We start from the raw sequence: 23,191 nt of genomic DNA, 5'->3' as shown, positions 1-23,191 counted from the left end.
GTTATAGCCTGGTATGTAAGTTGCTTTCTTTGCAGAGAACAGCATGTTCCAATACATCCTATCTAACAGGATGGTCGGAAAAAAGGCAGATAAATCTCTATAAATACAGATGATGCAGGAAACTTGGAAGATTAATGACTTGAGAAAGAAAGAGTAATTATTCTATGAGCTACAATTCTTCTCACCCCAATTTATAATTTAAGTGAAGCATAGCAAGTTCTTGATATATATAGGTCTATATCACAGTATATCTTAACCTAAACATAGAAAAATTCTAGCTCAAAAAATGTGCAGTAAAATTCTGAAAGGCTGAAGAGTTGTTTCAAATGCCATAACTGTTGCAATTCAGATGTAGTTCAAAAGTTTAAGATGCAATCACTGTTTTCCCCTTTCTGCTTAGAATATTCCCAATATGAAGAATGCAAGTTCACCTCTTCCAAAGAGTTGCAAATGCATCTTGAAATCAGATGCTGACATAATTCGCCTTTTCAATACAACTGTCTGTATCTGCCATCACGTTTATGGATAGTTTATTTTTTGAATGAAATCTGATCTTTTACTCCTAATTTGGCTTTTTCAGTCGTGTCAACCCAGCATTTTCACAGAACTTGTTTTGTGTCTGAACATGTGCAGCACAAACACAGTATTTGCAAGCAAGACATTTACTCAACCTCAGTAAATATAAAAGGCAGGCTTCAAAGTACGCCCAGAGACGAAGGCTCAATAACGTGCAGAAAATAATCACCCATTTTTGCTAGCTGCCTTTTGGACACAAGGACCAATAGCAAAATGAGCAGGTAATCCCTCCATTTTCCAAGAAAACTGAAGTAAATACTACTTTCATTTCTGATATTTCCAACTAGGCATGAACTCGCACAGTTGTACACTTGGGGGTCAAGGAGGCTTGAAGTCCTTCCAATTAAATTTGACTAATGAGAAACCACTGAGCCACAGGACACAGCAGCTAAAGTGTACTACTTACAGACCCCTTTTTACTGTGCCTGCATTTGTCCTGCCACGAGATTTTGTTTGCACTGAAACTGGACATTTAGGATCATCACTGTTTTCACAAGATCCAACAAGTAAACAGTGAATATGATGAGTCTCAGTTACCTGGTTAAACTTGGAAAAGAAGGATGTCCTGTTCTGGCCCACGCTCCTCTGTTTCTTTTCTAACATTGCACTGGATAAAATGCTGCCTGTGGGCCTGATCTACTTTACACGTGAACAATACAAAGGCACACACACCACATTAGATACATACTTGGTATCGCAGAGACTGACTTCATTTTGGCGATAGGACAGATTTTTCCTCCTACGCAAGCAAAAGTCTGAAGAATTAAGTACTCCAGTACACAAAAGCTATATGGTCAAACTCAATCAAAAAATCTTTCATACTTTGTTTAATAAATTGAAATAAAAGAAAAAGAAATCAGACATGGGAAGTCTCTGTTAAAAACTCAGCTCTATTTTCCCACTCCTTTTAAAGATGTAAGCTGCTGCATAAATTCTATAATAAGTTCTCCATTCTCCAACTAATCTTTCAAAGTTGACAATTCCATTTTTTAACAGGAGAGGGAAAAGAAAAACACTATATGTATAACATAAAGAATTTTTCTCTCTCTCTCCTTCTTTAAATTAAAAAAGAAAAAAAAAAGTATTAAGTCCTATGATTTGCCTGTACTATATGACTGGAAGACAGCTAACACACATAAGCTAGTAGAGGCAGACATCTTAATTCAGGACATTTTTTCCACAACAGAAGTTTTGTTCATGCATAGAAAATTAATTTCTATTCCTAATTTCTAGCTCTTCCAGGATTTGTTTCCTGCATTCATCCTCATTATTATATGAAATATGACCGGTGCAGTCTCTGTACTGCAAAAAGGCCACCGTGACTGAGTCCAACCCTTACTTAGGACCTTGTGTTTCACCACATGTGCTCACCACAATGAAGTCCATGCATCTAAATAATCCCAATTAAAATCTGTACATAGTACTATTTATGCTGAAAGCTGCTTCCAAGATAGTTGCTAAAGAGGGCTACAGAAACTACGCCAGACAAATAGAGGTTCTAGGAAGGCTGGTATGCATCTAAGATGTTTTCACTGCCCCCTAGTGCAATTTTGGGGAAGGAAAAAAAAAATTACTGATGTTGGTTGGCAGTATTTGGGTTAAGATGTATCAAAGAAATAGGACTTTTTTTAAAGTCAAATATTGACTGCATCTCACGTAGACAAACTCAAACTTCTGTATCAGCTAGGTAACTCATGTATAACCTGCAATGCACACACAAGAGCACAGAACAAACAAACCTGCCCATCTATGCCCTGCAGCTTGCTCCCTTTGGACCTAGCCCGAGTGGAGCTCAGTGCTGTCCCAAGCTGCCCAGAGTGCAGAGTAGTTATTTTGGGAGCCTGTCACTGCCCTTACTCAGACACATAGAAAACTCTTCAGTTCCATGAGCTCCTGTCTTGTACCTTGAGAGCACAACTTGCTACAAAATACCATACATGTTTATTTAGTAGCCCTGGAAATAAAATGGAAGTAACAAATCACCTTCTTTCTTTTAGTAGCAAACTATGTTTTTGCCTGTGTCTGCACTTTGAAGAGTGTAAAAGCAAAGCAACAATGCTGGTAGTTCCCACTTACAAAACTGAAGTCTATGTTCACAGTCCTACTGAAGTCAACAAAAGTACTTAAAGGAAAAGGATCTAATCCTCCAGCCTTAAATAATGAACCTGAGCTGCATGAGACACCTATTTATTAGCTCTTTGCCTTAAGCTCTGTTCTAGAAAACTGAACAGAACGCTCCTTATCCCTACTGCATAAAGGTCCTGTCTGAACTCCTTTTTTTTTTTTTTTTTTTATATTGAGAAGTAAAGGTACATAATTCATAACCTTTTCACTACTCTTGCATGATATTTATGATATGAAAACACGTTTTCCTTTGCGGATCAATGTTTTACTTTAAAACCAAATGCTACACCTAACTCGGCTGACTTTTAAAACTACGTTAGGGTCCTCATGTAAATAGATGTAGGATCTTAAAGGCTTCTTTTTCAGTTTTCTTCTTATTTCTGAACAACAGATGTAAAACTGATAATTTTCAAAATTAAAATACTTCTAGTACAATGAAGGAATAAATAGTTTTTAAAAAGCAACAAGTGCACTGATTGGAATCCAACTTAAGAGTTTTAAACACATTTCAAAAGCCTAAGGAGTGGACCATGAAATGGGATGATTAATAAAAATTCATATGAACGATTCTTTATGACTCTCCAGTTCCTTTGGAGAAAGTAATTCTTTTGGTTTATGAAAGCAAATCAGAAACACTTTGTAACATATTCCCATAACATCTGTTTATATGGACACTTATCAATCCTCAGTTACAATGACATGATAAATAAACGCTTATAAATATTAAACAAGATAACTCAGAAAAATACTATTTAAGCTCCTAATCATTTGAAAATAATTGTATTAGGTATTAAAATACAAAAAAAGATAAGCAGGAGTAAAGGAAATTCATGACCACTGTTGCGTGATCTGGACAGTGTTAGCATCAAGTATGCACAGTCTCTGTATACTGCTAAGTGCCCACCTGCAAATGAGATGCCATTGCAGCACTTGGAAAACATTACATGTGGTAGTCTCACATTCATAAAAATTCAAAGCCATCTTTTAAACAAACAGCAGACATTCCAAGAGTCAACAAAATTGCTCTCCAAGGATACCACTGGAGCAGTGTGCAGTTCCAGCAGTTTAACATAAATCATTTGTTAATCGAAAATCCTGTGAAAACTTGTTTTGGAAAGGAAATGTAACTGTATGTCACTTACACTCCTCATTCAAATATAGCCCTTCTAAATTATTTAATCATCCCCACCATAAATATTTCGAATACTTGTAATGATCCACTTTATTTTCCTCTTCATTCAAGCAAGAATTCTGTATACCTGTATTTCTCATTACTCTGTTTAGCACATAAACAAAGTTTTCAAAAAAATAATATTCATGTGCCAGATACAAAGAAAATATGCAATCTTCCATTTATGTAATCCACAGCAACACCAATGGTGTCAAATATAATGTTAGTATCCCTGTTATTTCCCTTTCAAAATTTAGAAATATTTAATTTATTCTAGCACTGATCAAATGATACACTACTTGTGCTTCTTTATATAAGTACATTGGGAATTTGTTGGAATTGCCAACAAAAAGATCATGTAAGAAGGCAATCACTACTTTCTTTTGACTGTGTATGCGTTTTAGGTTCTCTAAGAATAAATTCATTTCCTTTTCTTCACCTCCAAAGATCCCAGCTTCCACTGGAATTAAAGAAAGTAATATTTAGACTCAGATGTTCATAGACCATTGCATGAATGTCATTTCCTAATGTTTCCCAGTACATATTCTCATTAAATAACACTGCTCTTGTGACTGAAACATGCATGTAGAATATGTGCTTAGAAATATTTTTTTTGCTTAAGAGGTAGGTCACAGAACTGTAAAGTCCCAAGGTTACCCATGACTCAAACATACCTGGCAGACAAAAAACCAAAATATTTCCACTCTACCCACAAAAATCTTCTAGCTATAAAGAAACTAAGGATCGCGGGAGAGATGAGCATGAGGATCCCATGTTTCAAGTGTGAGAGCTCTACAGCCACAGTGTTATCTGGCCCAGCAATGAAGGACACTTTGCATGACTCTTAGCAGTTCCCTTTACAAATACAGAAGTGGTACCAGCAGCTCCTAAAGAAGCTTTCTGTCGGCTACATCAGGTCAGACTGACCTGATAAAGGATCTCTAAAGGAGCTGGCAAAGAGTAAAAACAGGACATAGGAAGATCACTAAACTTTGTTAAGAAGGCCAGTAGTAACAATAACTATGTTCTATATCACATTTTATTTAATATTAGTACTACTGAGCCAGTTCTCTCTGACTTTTAAGTACCTTGAAGGCAATAAATATATGCCTATTAATTTTCTCACAAAATATGTCTAGAAACAAACTCATAGGAGGACTAAGTACCTATCTGTAGAAGAAACATTCTAAAACTTATAATATTCAGTCATATTACTAATTTATTAAAACCAATATCATGCCACCAAAAAGGCCTGGCATGACACACACACAGCTGAGTAGTCTTGGCCTCACTACACTCTGGAGAATTGATCAGCAGACATCTTGCAAGTACATTCATTTTCTCTGGTGACAACTGGTAATCATGAACTCTGGGGCACAGGGTTTGAGAGGACAAAAGCAGATACCCCATGCCTTTTTTATGAAAGACAAACATTCCCTAAGGGAATTACCGTGTTAGCTGCCTCTTGTACATTGTCCATACGATGCTCTCAGTTTCTTATATTAAGTATTCCTTCCCTTCCAGATTTTGACTGATTCTCTCACGTTCTTATACTGATCTTCATTTTACAAAATTTAGGGGTCTGATTTTGTTCTCTTTTAATGTTTGTGAAGCTTGCAAACCCTTTCTAACTCACTTCTGAGATAATCTCATTCTTTTGCAACACCAGTAACCACATCAATGACCTCTAAAAAAAAAATTCCATTGCTTGTTCCAAGTTTAATACAAAGAAAATACATCTTCCTGTTTTTTACAGCAGAAATACTGTCAAGACTGAAGAACATAATATGCACATATATGACAAAAGGATTTTCCTCCTGATTATATAGGAAGGTAACACAAAAGAAAATTGAAAGTAATAGTAATTGTTACCTATCTGTCATGAACATACCAATGTAGTTCAAAAATAATGCCTCTCATCCTCAGACCTACACTTTTCTGTCTCTATTGCACACACAAAAATTGCTTTGTTCAGCTTATTTCACTTTTTCTTCTCTAGATAAGATGAATCATGACTGGGTAAATAAGATTGAGCAGTTACCAGGATAGACAATTTTCAGCCTGAATGCTGTAACTCCTTAGTAAGACTAAAAAATCCCACAACATTTATTTTTACACCACCATGATTTTTAGCCTGGTACCATAGCCAAGTTCTAATAGGAGCAATGACAGTCTCCTTAAATTCTGCATGTAAATCAGCAGGAAACACCTTTCTTCCACTCTGAACAAATGAGTATTATTGGTATGTTCTGTTTTAAACCTCTGCAAAAATTTAAAAGTGTCTCAAAACAATTCTAAAACTTGGAATACAGCTATACTATCATTTTGGAAATATGCCCAAATCAGAGTATAGCCCTGGGGAGGTCCAAGGTTATACTTGTTTCAGGGACATAATTACAACATGATTAGTATCCCTTTGGTACATCAGGGAGAAATAGTTCTCCATTTCAAAGAAGAATCAACTGTAACTAAGCTCCAGAAAGAAGATAAAGCCTTGCAAATCTATCTGGCAAATTCTTTCAAAAACCACCTCTATACCTGTTCCTTCAAGGAAGGAAAAGTGTCACAAGATGCTAGCACTTCATTAAGTTCTGTTAAAGATGTCAGCACAGTTTCTACTGACAGGTAGAAAAGAACACGAATAAATACAAACCCTAATGTCTCTTAATAGGTGTCACCCTTACCTTGGAAAAGGCTTATGTCCTAGATTTAAAGCGGTCCACCCACCAACCCTGATACGACTGCTTTGGCTAGTCTCCTGTCCTCATCCAGCCAGATTTTATTTTGATTGCACGAACACCAGATACACTCCCAGTGCCTCTTGCCAGGGCAAAAAAGACTGTCTCCCAACCTCAAAATTTAACACATGAAATACTGCCCTCATTGAGATACTTGCCCTCTGAAAAACAAGGCATTTTCTCTTTTAAAACATTCCTGCTTGGAAATTAAGTTCTTTTTCAAGTTTTCAAGAAAGGTGTACTTTTCAGGATAGAAACCAAACCTGAAAAGCTTCAGACAACATGAGAGAACGCTGCTTCCTCCTTCCCTCTCTCAGCTTACAACCATGTGAAACACTGGCACTGACAATCCAAGCAAGTTTTTACACCATTAGGAGAAAAAGCACTGATGACAACTCAAGCAGACAACTTGCTTCTCATTTTCCTCACTCCCAAAATTAATGTAAGTCTTTCATATAAAAAGGAAAACTATAACAAGAGGAAAATATCAGAGGAAATTGATAGAATGTTCATTAAATGTCCACAGAATGTCCTGAGCTGGAAGCGACCAACGAGGATACCAAGTGTGCCTACTGTCCTTAAAATATACTTGAATCAGCAGTCTTCTCTGCACTACAAAACAAGCACTGTAAACTATTTGTATAAGTACTTTAAACATATTAAGCCTTGTTAAAAATCACCAATTCTGCAATGAATGGAGCTGAATTATACTAAATGAATTAGTCATTAAATCTAAATATTTATTTGTTGAAGGTAACTACCAGAGGTATTAACACAGAATTTAATCAAACACAGAAAAATGCTTTACAACAGCTAACACAAAGACTTGAGTATATAAAATAAACTTTCATAAATTCAGAGAAAAAAGTAACTCAAGTCAGAATTCACATCATATCATATCTATGGATCCCCTCAAAAATTTATTCTGTTTATATCACATGTAAATGTAAATGACAGAAACATAATACTCAAAAAAAAAAACCCCACCTAACAGTGCTAATTCAAAACCTTCAGCAATAAACTGCTGTTATTCATTTTCCTATAAAAGCACCAGTAAGGTATGAAAAATGCCCATCAAAGACAATAACCACCAGCTACTCCTTCCACCTGATGATTATAAAGTAAAATACCCAACGTGAGCTGGGCACTTCTGGGCCAGTCTTATACTCTAAAGATGCTAACCTCATACCAATCAATTTTGACAAATGTCTCTATTGATGGCTTCTCTTATAAGAAAGTAAAAACAACTGAACAAGCAATGGTGGAAAACTGATGTTCCTATAATAAAACCCACATCTAAAATCAGGCTGGAGAGACAGTGGCAAGCTACCGAGGCAAAGCCAGTATTTTAATGCAATTTATCTGTTATACAAAGTTCACAAGACTTCAGACTACAGAACTGCAACTCATACAACTATTAAAGAAAAATTTGTTTGTTTCAGGGTCAGAAACATAGATACTTGTGTTTTAAAGAAGCAACGTCAGCAGCAAAATATGATAACAAAAGAGAGAGTCTCTCCCAGTACATCTGCAAACAAAACAAAAGAATCATTCAAAAGAGCTTTCCACTTTTTTTCTCCCAGTTCTGCCCCGATGTGTACCAACCACAGCCTGATGTACAAGCAGGAAAAGGAACCACAGAGTTCTCATAACAGCAACACCTGCCTTCCTTGGGGCTCACAGGATCACACTGTGATCACCAATCGATCAACAGGAAATCAGGAAAGCACAGCTGCTTCCTGATTCCCTTCACAGGAAAGAAAATAACTGAGTTCATGAGCAGCAGTGAGGGGAGGCTCTGGACCCCAAAGGCCTCTGGCATCCATGCTGACACAAAATCTTCCCAGTTATAAATTAACTGTTTAGACTGAAAACCCACAAGTCTCATATTTCTGCTGCTCTGCTTATTCTCAACTAAATATATTCTAGACTGTTTTTTAACTATTGTCTTAAGTTCAGACAAACTTAAATCACACCAGTCTGCAAGTTACCTTTTTGTCTGAAACTTTTCATTGGGGTCTTTGAACTCTGGTTTCCAGTAACTCCACTTTATCAAGCCAGTTGTAGCATTATTCAAATACATATGAATAAAAAATTAATACCATAATCATGCTAGAAATTAAAAGAGTAAACCAGCAAACAAAGCCACTAGTAGAGAAAGACAGGTTGTCTGTTTCCACAAGTTGTTTTCCCTTCGGTATTCTAGAGAAGTTTACAGAACTAAAGCAAGAGCTTTGCTAAGCAAAATCTCCACTGACCTTTGGAGACAGACAATGAAAATAAATTATATTCAGTGCTCAGAATACATAAATCTGAAAGGCATACAAGCAATTATATAAAATAATTAAAAGATCCATATCTCATTGGCAGGACATCAAGTTAGAGTAACAATCCAGTTTTTTTTCCAGAATCATTTACATGCACAATAGACTGCCTTTCAGAGATTTCAATGCAGAAAGCCCTACTAAGGTGCAGCCATCTTTGATGAAGGACAAGAGAAAATAGGTACACAGCATGATATAGTACAGCGGGGTTAAAAAGAAATAGACATTTTCTATTATATTGCTCATAACCTCCTCTTCATAAGCTACCTCTCCTACTGAAAGCCTTACCCTGTTCTGTGGAACATATGCATTGCCTCCAAAAATAAGCACAGTTTACCATTTAAGAGCTGTTATGCATCTTCCTGTAATTTCTCAATTATTAAATAATACTGCTCTCCCACGCTGCTTTGCAATGAAAAGGAAAAAAAAAGCCCTCAGTTACCCTGATTCATTTTATCAGAACAGCTTTGGCACAATTGTTCTCCCTAGATTCAAGACCACCTCCACCTCCTCTGTTTTGTAAAAAATTCTATATGTGCAGCATTGGGAAACAAACCATATAACACACTTACACAAAATATTTTTATATAGTTCTTTCATAATGTGAAAACAAAAAAGAGTAAACAATATATACTAAGCTGCGATGAATCTCCCTTGAGATTCACATGCATACATTTTTTTTAAATCCTGATATTTTTACATGAAAACAATTATTTGCATTTGTTGAATAATCATTAGGAAAAAAACACAAAAACTGCATTTCAAACAATAGTCATACTTCACCTGCAAATTCAATCATAAAGGAAAAAGCACACTTGAAAATCAGTGCCTGCTCAAAGTGTTAAAACATTAAAGAGGAACAAAATACTTACATTCTCTTCCTCCTCTGTATCGTCATTGTCATTATCGTCATCACTATCCTTGAACCCAGGTGGAAGTGGTGGCCCAATGAATTCATCATCTTCATCATCAGTACCCTCAGCTGGACCTTGAGCAGAGGCCTGAGACTGCCTGGAAGCACTAGTTAACTCTTCATCTGAGCTGTCTTCACCTTCACTACACGTTTCCTCTCTGCATGGAAAAATTTAAAAAAACATTATTTCAAAAACATTGGCACTTCCATAGTTATTTTCAGATAAAAGATTTTGAGCACTGTTGTAAATTTGTAAACACTGAAATTAGCAGCAAAATGTAAACTAATTTTTATTAAAAGCATAGGCCCACCATCACCTTGAAAGCAAAAACAAAGTTTAAAAAAAGGAATATCATAGTGACAGTTCAAAAAAATGGACAAAATAAAACAAAGAAAAAGTTAGATGGATTGCGAAAACAGCAGTACCCCATCACTAGCATGTTTTTCAATATTGCTCAGAAGCCAACAAAATATATATTGCTGCGGAGCAATTGTAACGATTCTGCCTCAAGCTGCAGCTTGTGCAGATGCTCTGCACCTGTTGTCTGGGTGGAACTCAGAACAGTTATCGCCCAGGCTCACAACCCGTGCAAGAACACAAAGCATGGCACTTACTTTATAATACTGGTAAAGAATAAAAGGGAACCAGGCAATTCAAACCAAGTACTTAATACTGTCATAAATCTAGATTCTAAAAGTTACATTAAATTATCTTTTTGCTGTTGTCCAAATCAGTTTTGTGTACGTTGTATTTTTGGCATTAGAAAACTTCTGAAAAGTAAGCAGAGCTATTTAGTACACGCCTTCCTTCAGTTTCTTCAAAACAAGTGCACTCCCTCTGCTGGTAGCTATCAAATAAGCAGTATTCTAACTTGCAGAAGGCCTAAAAGCGATAAGCAGAAAAAATTGCCGTTTGGCTAGATACAGTGTACAATTACAGCGATACCTTGCAGTGGAAATCATATGTTCCTCTCAGATTGAGTGAGCCAAACTCAAATTGCTAGACTTGGTTTAGGAGCTTATATTTTAAGAGCATTCGTGTGAGTTTTTAAGTGAGCAGAGTGCACAAGATGTGTTAACAAAGAAAATGAAGACAACAAAGTTACATGGATTTAAGTTTAGGCTATCACTTAAAAACTATAATAAAAACATAAAAGTTTAAGAACATAATAAAGAATTACGACAACATGTTCTAAAGTATGTAATTGCAACAGAGACTGCAGCCTCACTATGCCCCCCCCAACCAGCTGTACACCAAGCAGGTAGTAAGTTACACAGCAAATATTTATGTTGGATAAGCAATTGAAATCCTATTTTAGGAAGAAATCAAAACAAACTAAAACCAACACAAATTAGGTCCTCAGATGTTGCATTGATGAGAAGGGCTTGCATGTCTGAAAGCTTGTCCAATTTTTCCAACTATATTTACTAGCCTAATAAGAGGTATTACTTGTACACACAAACTTTTGTTTTATATAGCGATCACAGACATTTAAAGACCTAGATCAGGATATGATTATCTAATAAATCTAACACAAATAAAAAGAGCTCTCGTATTCTACAATAGGGCAATTGATATCTTTCTACTAGAAAGGTTTTCCAGCATGTGAGGAATGGTTTGGGACCTTCAACATTCTTCAAGTTAGACATCCCTCAAACCAACAACTTCACAATTATACATGCAAAACAGTTGTGTTTTAAGAGTTGGTACGCATTCCCAGACTAACAATACCTGTTCCCCAAAAGTCAAACTATTAAATTAGTTTTGGAATGGAGCCAAATCTACACTGTGGCTGCCGGTGAGAAGAATGTATACAACATAATGATTCAAGGAGGCTTTTTCAGTCCTGGAGTCCTAGATTTTCAGATCATTCTACAGACACCCAAGAACAGTATCTAGCTTCCTTCCTAATTGCCTACTCTTATGATTCCCTCATTTGCTAGGAAGCATAAATTGATCAAATCAAACATTTCAGTATTTTGAGTGGCAGTGTAATCATTCTGTATGTGAAATGGACAGAATTGCAGTGCTACTTTTCACCACACTCGAAGCTTGGCAGGGACAGCCAAGTACTCAGGCCATAGCTACTGGTACCCTCTGTCCTGACTGGGAGAAAGTCAAATGTAAGAACATCCCAATGCAGCCAGACCAAAAGCTTATGTACCCTTCTGACAGCTACTGGGAGTGATGCTAATATAAAGGACAAAACAAGTGGCGTTTCCTTCAACTTTCAGCCTTACAGCCCTGGTCTACCAGAAGTTGTGAAGAAAGAACCAGTTTGCCAGCCCCTTTTCCAGGATTCAGAGAAGTGTAAGGAATTGGTTTTTTGCCTTCACTCATTACCTCCTCAGTAAGTGAAACAAGCTGTAAGAGGAAAAAACCAAAACCTGCACTACAGCATGGGTGGCACACAGAGAGAGGAAATAACAGAAAACATTCTGAGAGATGTGCAAGTATATGGGCATATCCCTGCCAATGTGTCCACTCTCCTCACATCATCCACTCTATTTTCTCAGGTTTCTTATTTTCATATACTAGCAGACGCTTTCATTTCACAAAGCAGATTATTATTATACTTATGCATAAATATGTAAGTATCATAACTGTTGTAAACATTTCTCTACAGCAAAGTAGCTGAAAAGCAACAAGAATTAGTAGCTATTCCTCACATCTTTTTGGAGTGACCGATTCTGTTTCAACAATTGAAAAAAAAGTATTATGAGGTCTACTATGGTAACTGAAAGTACTTGGAATTTTAAAAGTAATATGCATGAAAGTATTGACATTTTCAGAGAATAGAACAAACTACAGATGTGAGATCAGTTTAGAGTAACTAAAATCTACATTATAAAAAGAACTACTGATAGTCCTATATTTCAGACTTACTGTCAGTTGTAGGATTGTTCCTTTGAACTGAGTCACAATGGCATGTCTCCCTCATGACCTCCCTGTTTTTACCACTAAGTACTAAGCTACATACATATTTTACAAGGAAATGTAAAACTTTCAGGAGAGCTTTTCATGTCATGCCCTCCCCTCTCAATTCTTGGTAAAAACAAAAAAATAAAAACAAAAAAACCTAATATCAGCAGAACTCTTGTGAGTTACCAGAGCCTACCCAATAACTCAGAATTCTGAAAGGTATTTGTTATCTTCCTTTATATAAAGTCCCCAGAGTTCTCTTCTGTCAAGTCCGTTAACGAAATTAGAAGATTAGGGAAAGGCTCTATTTTATCTGCCTGCTTTCCATCTTAACATTTGTTTTAATTTAGTCTTCATATTGAAGTCATCCATATACAGTACACAATCATGTTACATTTAAATTATTGTGATCCTTCATTACTTTACTAGATAGGTATCTAAGATTGTCAAACACAAATGGGAGCACAGAATATTTTTCCCTCATTCACAAGACATAACACCAGATCTATAGAGTAGCATATTGTGCAGTTATTTCAGTGAGAGTGCACTGCTCATTTGAGTTTTCCATAAAGCAGTAGGCCAAAAGTAAATTCTGTAACAATAATTTTTTCAGCCTCTGAAGTACTACAAATTTGTCCATCATAACCTACCACGTATAGACTCTACGAGCCCATAAGACACATATATATAGGTCTACTAGAGTCTTGTATGGGTGATTAGACTTCCACAGACACAGAAACTTCAAAATTTACAGTACACTGATCTCTGCAATCCCTACCATGCAATGGAGTTTTGTGGCCCCCATTACCTTCAGCTACTTTTGATTTCCCAGGGTTTCAGAATTCAAACTGTCAAAGGAGTAACGTTTTTTTGTCAATAACAAATGCCAGCAAATTTGAGAATAAATTTCAGAGTGAGTCAAAACAAAATACTTTCGCAATCCCACCACAACTCTATACAACGTGAATACAGGGGCTCTCCAGTACTTTGTTTGATTTTTCAGCAGACATGAACAAGTATATCTTATGGGAAAAACAGCTGCTTATTAAATCAGCATATGTAGTTATTATCTTTGCCCTAATATTTTCAAAAAATTCACAGATAACGTTGTTATTTTTTAAAAAGCATGCCAAACAGGACTAGGGAAGAGACTGTAAAATTAACTAATAAATGTACAGATTAACTCAGAATTAACTAAGAAAGCACAGATTAAGAAAAATAAATAAAAATCAGTATTTCCACTGAAATACTTCTAATAACATAGAAATGTTCACATAAGTTAAATGACAGTCATGCTGTCAAAAAAAACCCAAACAAAACAACATCGAAATCCTCTTCAGATAAGGAAGCTGTTACATGGAATCTCCCACTATGCTTAAGTACCTTTTGGTTAATACAGGCCCAGCTCCTGCTGCACTGGATGCTGAAGCTGATGAATCAGTGCATGGACTTCTAAACTCTTTTTCAGCCTGTTCTTCCATCTCTTTTTCACGAGCCTCTGAAAAAGTACATAAATGACAAAGACTTTTAGAAAATAATAAAACTAGAGGCTTGTTGAAGACAGTAAAATAATTTCCTTCATTTTCAGACCTCCGTGAAATATTTGAAAAGGTAACAGCAAATAAAGGATTTCACTTGAAAGTAGATTACTTTTCCATTTAAATTAAATTCCCATTGCTATTGCAATGATCACTCAGAAAACCAAAATGTCACAATGAAAACGCAAACACATTCCAGTTGGTAGTTCATACACACAATGAAGCATAAGTTGATCATATAAGGAGGCTGATAGTTCAATATTTTCAGCATTATACTAAAACAGTATGATTACTTCAGAGAGTTCTTGAAGTTTTCATAGCGTAAGGCAGTAAATTAGTACATAAACATACATAGGTGTAAATAATTGAACTCTAAATATAACTTATGGAATATAAATACAAAGAGTTGTTTGTATTCAGAGTTTTGCACTGTGCAACAGTGCAAAAATTCAAAGTGAACAGAACCTTCCATTTTGAAGTATAAATATAAATAAGAATGGACTGTGGAGGTAGGAGATAAAGTCTGGTGAAAGGAAGACTTTCCCTTGGTTGAGGAGGATCAGGTTAGAAATTGTTTAGGCAAACTGGACATCCACAAATCCATGGGCCCCGACGGGATACACCCACGAGTGTGGAGAGAGCTGGCACATGTTATTGCAAAGCCACTCTCCATCATCTTTGAAAGGTCCTGGAAAACAGGAGAGGTGCCTGAGGACTGGAGGAAAGCCAACATCCCTTTAGTCTTCAAAAAGGGCAAGAAGGATGACCCAGGAAACTACAGGCCAGTACAACCCCAGGCACCAGTACACATTAGGGGTGGACCTGCTGGAAAGCAGCATTGTGGAGAGGGACCTGGGAGTCCTGGTGGACAACAACTAAACCATGAGTCAACAATGTGCCCTTGTGGCCAAGAAGGCCAACGGTATCCTGGGGTGCATTAGAAGACTGTGACCAGCAGGTCGAGAGAGGTTGTCCTCCCCTCTACTCTGCCCTGGTGAGGTCACATCTGGAGTACTGCAGCCAGTTCTGGGCTCCCCAGTGCAAGAACAACGAGGAATTACTGGAGGGAGTCCAGCAGAGGGCCACAAAGATGACTAAGGGTCTGGAGCATCTTCTTTATGAGAAGAGACTGAGAGAGCTGGTTTTGTTCAACCTGGAGAAGACAAGGCTGAGAGGGGATCTCATCAACATTTATAAATATCTCAAGAGTGGATGTGAAGAGAATGGGGACTGACTCTTTTCAGTGATGCCGAACGATGGGATGAGGGGCAACAGGCACAGACAGAAACATAGGAGGTTCCATCTGAATATGAGAAGGTTCTTTACTCTGAGGGTGTCAGAGCCCTGGAACAGGCTGCCCAGAGAAGCTGTGGAGTCTCCTTCTCTGGAGACATTCAAAAGCCGCCTGGACACATTCCTGTGCAATCTGCTCTGGGTGTACCTGCTTTAGCAGGTTGGATGAGATGATCTCCAGAGGTCCCTTCCAACCCCAACCATTATGTGATTCTGTGACTATAAGCGTAATAGATACAGCTACTGTATTTCTAAAAGTGCTCAAATAACTTCAATTAGGCAGAGAAAAGTTACTTTCTCTCTACACAAGAAACATAACTTTCCTTTTTTGCTCACTGTTTGTTAACTAAACTAAAAACACATTCCGCAGCAAAGCTAGGAAACACTTTCCTCTGAAGAGAAACACAAACATCTGCAAGATTCAGGACCACGAAACATATTTTGATCTCACTTCTTTTTATCCACAGGTTGGGTAGCAGAGGAGACATTTCCAAAATTTATCATAGGTATTCCAAAAAGCTAGAAGTCAACAGTGTATCTTAAGAAATCTGAACATAGAATGGTCACATTACCCCACCCCCACAAAAAGCTGTAAAACATACACCATTCTGATTGCTCTATTCTGAATCCCAAAATTTGTTTCTAAGCTAAACAGCTGAATTACATACAAAGCTTTGTAATTTCTTGTAGAATGATCAACCACATAAACAACAAAATCTGTTGTGCATACTTTATGGGTAAGACCCTAGAAACCTTTGGGTGAGGGGGACACAGGAAGAGACACATTCAAGATTCAGTTCAAGATGTCTTGACTTAAAGAGATTGTGTTTTTGTAATTGCTTACTGGATTTCCCTCCTAAATTAAAACATGGTGTAAGCAAATAATCTCTCAGAAGGAATGACAGCTCAGCCTGAACCAGTATCAAACATGAAAAGGTTTCCAACATGGAAACATGTTCTTATGTTTAGATTCGGCCAACAAAAAAACATGGTCCAAATCAAGTTTTGGAATCCCTTGTATATTTGAATTTCACAGTGTCTTAAAGTCCACAAACCCATGAGCCTCCACAGAGGTCTGTTCTTGTGGTTCTGTACAGAATCAAAATAAAAACTACAACCAAGATCACGATTATCTCATTCTTTCATACAGAACTTCTTTCTTTATGATAAGGTGCTTCAAGTCTACTAACTTCATAGACAGCAGATTAAAGGTAATGAAATAGGCTAAAAGCTGCTCAACTATGATGGCATAGCATTAAAAAAAAAAAAAAGCCACAACTGGACAATCTGCACAAACTGTCTAAGTGGAAGGAGAAGGCATGGACATTTGGGCTGGCAAAAGGAGTTCCAGAACATGCAAGAGTGTCTCCCAATGGCCTTCTTCAGAATGGTGTTTGCTTGTTTACAAGCAGCAACACAGAAATTTTTTCATCTCCCACTCTCAAATCACCATCTTAAAAACTTCAACTCCCAGCACAGCAGTAAACAGAGACAAATTTGTGGGCTGCTACATAACCTGCTCTTCCTGGCTTTGCTGCAAAACATGCTTTTTACCAGGCCCCAGATTGCTTAGGGCTGTCTTGCTTGAACAGAACTGCATTTGTTTTTTGTCCTTTTGGCAGCCAGTCTGAGACACTTTAAATGTCACCCCAAGACAGAAGAACAAAACACGTTTTAAAATGCATTAGCTGACAACACTCGCATTTCTTACCCAAGACCTTCCTGCTCCTCTCCACTGCGGTTCTCCTCGTCTGCTCAAACATGGCTTCGAGGTCAAAAGTCCGAGCTTTCTTCCCTGAAAATGAAGAAAAAGGAGACTGGATCACAGACTCAACCTGGCCACAGGCACTCCAGCAGCTCCAGGCTTGAGGGGGCGGCAGGAAAAACCGCCTCGTTGGCACCTCCGGCCACCAGCCTCCCCTGGGGCTCCCCACCAAGGGCCGCCGGCCCCGAGCAACCGCCCCCCGCTCCCGCTCCTCAGTCGAGCGCCCGGCAACCCCCGGCCCACATCGCAACGCACCGAAGCCGGAGAAGCCCATGGTGGCCGCCAGCTCCGGGTCGGGTGCCCCCAGCATCTCAGCGTCTGCAAGGAGAGGGGAAAGAAAAGGACGGGGGTCAGCTGGGGGAGCGGTGCGGCCTCGGCCGGGCCCGACCGGCACTGCCCCGACGCTCACCGCCCTCCGCCGTCGGCTCCATGCTGCGGCCGCCCCGGAACCACAACAGGCGCCGGCAGGAAGCGGCCGGAGGCGCCCGGGGAGGCCCGCCCCCCCGGCACCGCCCCCCGGCGTGGTTCCTCGCCCGCGTTCGGGCGGCAGCGGCGCCCGTGTGCTGCTCTGCCGGCGCCGGGCGGCAGGCCTCGGATACATCTTCGTGGAGTCGCATAATGTCTCGAGCTGGAAGGCACCTGTCAGGATCATCAAGTCCGGCTCCCTGCTCGTCACAGAACACCTGAAACTAAACCATATGACTAAGAGCGTAAGGAACATTTAATGAAGAACTGTTGTTTTTACATAACTGAGGACCTGGCACCTGACCGCAGCAGGGGGGAAGGACCGAGAGACATCAGACTATGAGTTTTTAATGTAAAACACAGTCTCTTCCCGGAATATATACTGACACCTGTATACATACTGATACCTGTATTTACAAGTTAATTTAGGGGGAACGGCTGAGAGACATGGGACTATGAATTCTTAATGTAAAACACAGTCTCTTCCCTCTACTCTGCCCTGGTGAGACCTCATCTGGAATATTGTGTCCAGTTCTGGGCCCCTCAGTTCCAGAAGGACAGGGAACTGCTGGAGAGAGTCCAGCGCAGGGCAACAAAGATGATTAAGGGAGTGGAGCATCTCCCTTATGAAGAAAGGCTGAGGGAGCTGGGTCTCTTTAGCTTGGAGGAGACCGAGGGGTGACCTCATTAATGTTTATAAATATATAAAGGATGGGTGTCATGAGGATGGAGCCAGGCTCTTCTCGGTGACAACCAACAGTAAGACAAGGGATAACGGGTTCAAGCTGGAACACAAGAGGTTCCACTTAAATTTGAGAAGAAACTTCTTCTCAGTGAGGGTGACGGAACACTGGAACAGGCTGCCCAGGGAGGTTGTGGAGTCTTGTTCTCTGGAGACGTTCAAAACCCGCCTGGACGCCTTCCTGTGTAACCTCACCTAGGTGTTCCTGCTCTGCCAGGGGGATTGGACTAGATGATCTTTTGAGGTCCCTTCCAATCCCTAACTTTCTGTGATTCCTGGAATACATACTGATACCTGTATTTACAAGTTAATTTAGGGGGAAGTGTAGCCAAAGTACTAGGAATCCATATTGATAAGGGGAAGGGTATTGTATGTGTCGGAGTAGTCTGTAAACCCTGAAGTACCCAACCAATGGAGAACAGGGGAGGGAAATTGTGGCCGGGACTTTGGGGGGATATAAGCAGGGGCTTTTTGCCCTATTAGGTGTGCCTACCTTTAGGTAGAACACCCGGTCTTGCAAAATCGTTATTAAAATATGCTTTGCTGAGAGATCCTGCCTGGGCCTATTATATTTGCAAAATAATTGTTTCCTACAAAGAGCATTGTCCAGATGCTCCTTGAGCTCTGACAGGTCTGGTGCCATGACCACCTCCCTGGGAGCCTGTTCCACGGACCGACCACCCCGTCAGTGAAGAACCATTTCCTCATGGCCAATCTGGCCTTCCCCTGACACAGATTCATTCCATTCTCGTGTCCTATCGCTGGTCGCCAGAGATCAGCACCTTCCCTGCCATTCTCCCCCATGATGGAGCTCTAGAGGGCCATGGTGACACCCCTCAGCATTCTCCAAGCTGAACAGACCAAGTCATCTCAACCACTCCTCGTAAGTCTTGCCTTTGAGGCCTTTCACCATCTTGGTTGCCCCTCCTTAATCCACACTCGAATAATTTGCTGTTTGTCGTACATCGAGCTGCCCAAAACTGCACCCAGTACTCAACGTGGAACCACACCAGTGCAGTGGTGCGACAGTCACCTCCCTCGCCCAGCTGGCGATGCTGTGCTTGATGCACCCAGGACATGGTCGGCCCTTTTGGCAGCCAGGACACTCTGCTGACTTATATTCGACTTGTCATCAACCCAAACCCCCTGATGTCTTTCCACAGGGCTGCTCTCCAGCCTCTCATCCCCCAATTTGTACACATAATCAGGATTACCCCATCCCTGGTGGAGAATCTGGCACTTACGCATGTTAAATTTCATATTATTGGTCACTGCCCAGGTATTGAGTCTATCCAGATGTCTCTCTAAGGCCTCTCTACCCTTGAAGGAGCCCACAGCTCCTCCTAGCTTAGTAACATCAGCAAACTTGTGCATTTGATTCATGCAATCCGATCATTTATAAAAACATTAAAGAACACTGCCCCTAAAATTGAGCCCTGGGGAACCCCACTGGTGACTGGCCAACAGCTTTTCAATCTTGAGGAGATACAGGAAGAATTTCCCACTTTGCCACGTGAACCCTGCAGGATTTAGGGCTTAACTTCAGGTCCTCCATTTGGAAGGCAGAGCTGGGGCTGTTTCCTTTCTCATGCCAGGTGCCTCTCCTAAATGAAGCTTTCCAGAATGGGCGCTGGACAGATCCAGGAGCAGAGAGTCAGGGCAGCAAACATGACGTACAGAACAGACCCATGCCCAGGAATCCAAGTTTCATGCAACCCTGAGGCTTCCTATGACTATTTGGGAATGCCTATGCTTTCCAGAGCAGACACATCACTCAACAGAGGCCCAACCTTGGCAAGTTAACAATTTGCTACAGTCACATTGATGTCTGCTACAGTCATATTGATAAGTCATCCCAAATCCTGGTAAAACAGCAGCCACGCTGGGTCAGCACGGCGCAAAGGTGACTTCCCTCTGCTTCTACACCTTTGCTCCCGAGGCCTCATGCATGCCTTGGGAGGGGAGTTCCCTCACTGTTCCGGGCTTACATCACTACACACGAAAACTGCGTATGTTTGAGTAACTCCAATATATACGGTACTGCCACAATAGCACATCATGCTCGCAGTGACTGGGCTGTCACAGGGGCCCTCCGAAGAGCTACAGTGACCGCCGAGCAGACAGGGAACCGCTCAGGGCCACAGGCCACTGACAGGAGCCGCGTCCCGCCGCTCTCCTCGGGGCCATCCTGCGCCTTTGAGGACCGTCACAAGCGATCGCGCCGGGCCCTCGGGCAGCCCGTAGGCCTACAGGGCCCCTCGGTGAGGCACCGCAACCCCGACGCGGCCGTCACAGCCCGCCCAGCTCCGGCAGCACCCATCCAGCCGAAGGAGGCCTCGTCTGCCGCCTCCGCCCGAGCGCTCCTCTCAGACAGGCCCTGCCCGCCCTTCCCACTGGCGGAAGCGATAACGGGCGCGGCGGAAGCGCGTCGCGCGCGCAAGGCCTGCCGGGGTTTGGCGGGTGTGGAGCTCGCGCCTTTTCGCCGTGAGCGGAGCTGCCCCGGCCCGGGCCCGGCCGCGCCGCCATGCCCGCCGCCATGAGCCCCGCCGCCCCCGCCGCGCAGGAGGTGCTGGAGATCGCGGGCCGCATCATCGACCGGCAGATCCAGGACGATCGCTGCTATCCGGACCTGTCCGAGCTGCTGGCGGTGCCAGCGCCTGGTGAGGAGCGCTCCGTGGGCCGCTCCCTCCGGTCCACATCGGGGCCTCCGCCGCGCCGCGACCCCCGACAGGGCGGCCTTGGCCGGCCACGCGTGGGGAACCTCGGCGGGCAGCGGGGGACCCGCTCCCTTTAGCGGCTGCCGCCCTGGCAAGGCCCCGGGGACAGCGGCGGCGGGGCTGAGTCTGGCGGCTTCTCCCTCTGGAGAGGGCGTGTGGTGGAGCCGTTGGTGTGGGGGTGAAAGCTGGAGGCGGGGGGGTTTGCTCCGTGTTAGGAGGAGCCCTGCAGAAGGAGTGGGCTTGGGTTGCTCCTCGGCCCCACCTCCGTCCAGCAGGTGAAGAAAATAGACCTTGTTTTCCATCCAGTCCACTGGGAGGTTTCTTGCAGAATGCTGGTAGGGTCCCTAAGTGCGCAGCACCATCACTAAATTACAAGCAGCCTGAAAATATCTCTTATGCCTCGTTGAATGACTTTTATTTGTAGCTGTATGTCACACGTAGTAATGAGATAAGGTGTGCTTTTTGTCTCACACTTGTTTTGTTCTTAAAACATCAAGACAGCATTTCCTAGTTCATTGATGCCAACTGCCTGGCAAAGTGTGCTGTGAAGAAGCATTCTAGAGCTGTAGGCGACCTCGTATGTATCCAGCAAGTGTCAGGATACAAGCAAAGAGTGTCTCTTTTGTGATATGGTATGATTATATGATGTGATATGATACAATGCGATGCGTGTGGCCAAAGCGTAGCTGCCTTAGCACCATCATGGATAGAAATAACATAAAATGTTATGTGGGTATTTAACGTGGTACTGGTAGTATAGACCAGCTTTTCTAGGTGAAGGAATATGCTTCTGGCTTGTTCACATGGTACATTTAATGATCGGCCATATGATGAAAAAAGGGCTGGAGAGTATCACAGAAAAAATGGGATGAAGGGTAGGCAGGAATCCAGATGAGTTGTTGTAAAAGTTTGTTTGTAAATCTGTTTGCTTATGTCTAATTTGAGATTTAGGTTTATTGTTTATGGTCCTGCTTCTGTTGTAACCTTTGTTCACACATATTTTGCAAATAGTGGTATTACACGCCTGGAGTCTCTGCAGTATCAAAAACTTTTTTCTGAGTAGGCAGAAGGCCTGTATTATTCATCTAAAGTAAAATGGGAAATACTATTTGTCTAATTCAGATTTCACAGATTAGGAAACAATGAGGTAAAGATAAAGAAGGCGAATATAAACCTTTTTTTTAATTAATTATTCTTTATAAGAAGTCAACCTATTTTGTTGTTCTTACTTGCAGGTAGCCCTACTGTTTCTGGTATGTCAGATATGGATTATCCTTTGCAAGGACCAGGTTTGCTGTCAATACCTAATCTTCCAGAGATCAGCTCAGTCCGCAGAGTCCCACTTCCCCCAGAGCTAGTGGAGCAGTTTGGACGTATCCTTATGAAAAATAATGTGTTAGGTTGTGTAAGTAATAATATTAGAAACTAACTTTTTTCTTTCAGAATCTTATTCTCTGATCTTTCTGTCAGACTTACAGTAATGAAGGTTGCTATTGTTCATGTTCCCTTCATAAGGCTCCAAGTGGTAACAAGGTCCATTTGAGTAGAGCTGCTGGTGGAACTGGTTTCTGTATGAAGAACTTTGAATGTTTATGGTACATAGTGTGTACTACTGTGTATAAAATATTGTTATTTTTTTAAAATGTTTCAAAGGCAATTCTGCCTTTGCTAATCAAAATGCATTTAGACCTTACATCAGCAGTGCTTCAGATATGCAGTGCAATTGTATGATGGGAGTATTTCCAGAAATCAGCAGAGCTTGGCTGACCATTGACAGTGACATCTTTATGTGGAACTATGAAGACGGGTATGCAGAGAACACATTTCTGATGATATTTTATTGATATTATACCAGAATTAAGTGATTGTGGTATTGGGAGATTGTTTACTGCTAGCACAGGT

The 23,191-nt window shown here is 40.8% G+C and overlaps 2 protein-coding genes across 2 annotated transcripts in view; one reads left to right on the top strand and one right to left on the bottom strand.

Moving 5' to 3' along the window:
* Window positions 1-17,844, bottom strand: part of WDR70 (WD repeat domain 70) — a 127,238-nt gene extending 109,394 nt beyond the window's left edge. The window contains exons 1-5 of the mRNA XM_065656510.1: window positions 17,775-17,844; window positions 17,621-17,683; window positions 17,312-17,395; window positions 14,153-14,267; window positions 9,806-10,004 (exon numbers count right to left, since the gene is read on the bottom strand). Coding sequence (XP_065512582.1) covers window positions 9,806-10,004; window positions 14,153-14,267; window positions 17,312-17,395; window positions 17,621-17,683; window positions 17,775-17,796 — 483 coding nt within the window. The 5' untranslated portion in view covers window positions 17,797-17,844. The remainder of the gene's footprint in view (window positions 1-9,805; window positions 10,005-14,152; window positions 14,268-17,311; window positions 17,396-17,620; window positions 17,684-17,774) is intronic.
* Window positions 17,845-21,041: 3,197 nt separating this feature from the next.
* The window catches only part of NUP155 (nucleoporin 155), a 29,960-nt gene continuing 27,810 nt past the window's right edge, over window positions 21,042-23,191 (top strand). The window contains exons 1-3 of the mRNA XM_065655465.1: window positions 21,042-21,232; window positions 22,525-22,662; window positions 23,000-23,096. Coding sequence (XP_065511537.1) covers window positions 21,097-21,232; window positions 22,525-22,662; window positions 23,000-23,096 — 371 coding nt within the window. The 5' untranslated portion in view covers window positions 21,042-21,096. The remainder of the gene's footprint in view (window positions 21,233-22,524; window positions 22,663-22,999; window positions 23,097-23,191) is intronic.

This window comes from Caloenas nicobarica, chromosome Z (assembly GCF_036013445.1).
Source record: "Caloenas nicobarica isolate bCalNic1 chromosome Z, bCalNic1.hap1, whole genome shotgun sequence".
NCBI lineage: Eukaryota > Metazoa > Chordata > Aves > Columbiformes > Columbidae > Caloenas > Caloenas nicobarica.
This window is presented reverse-complemented; position numbering and strand designations above follow the sequence as displayed.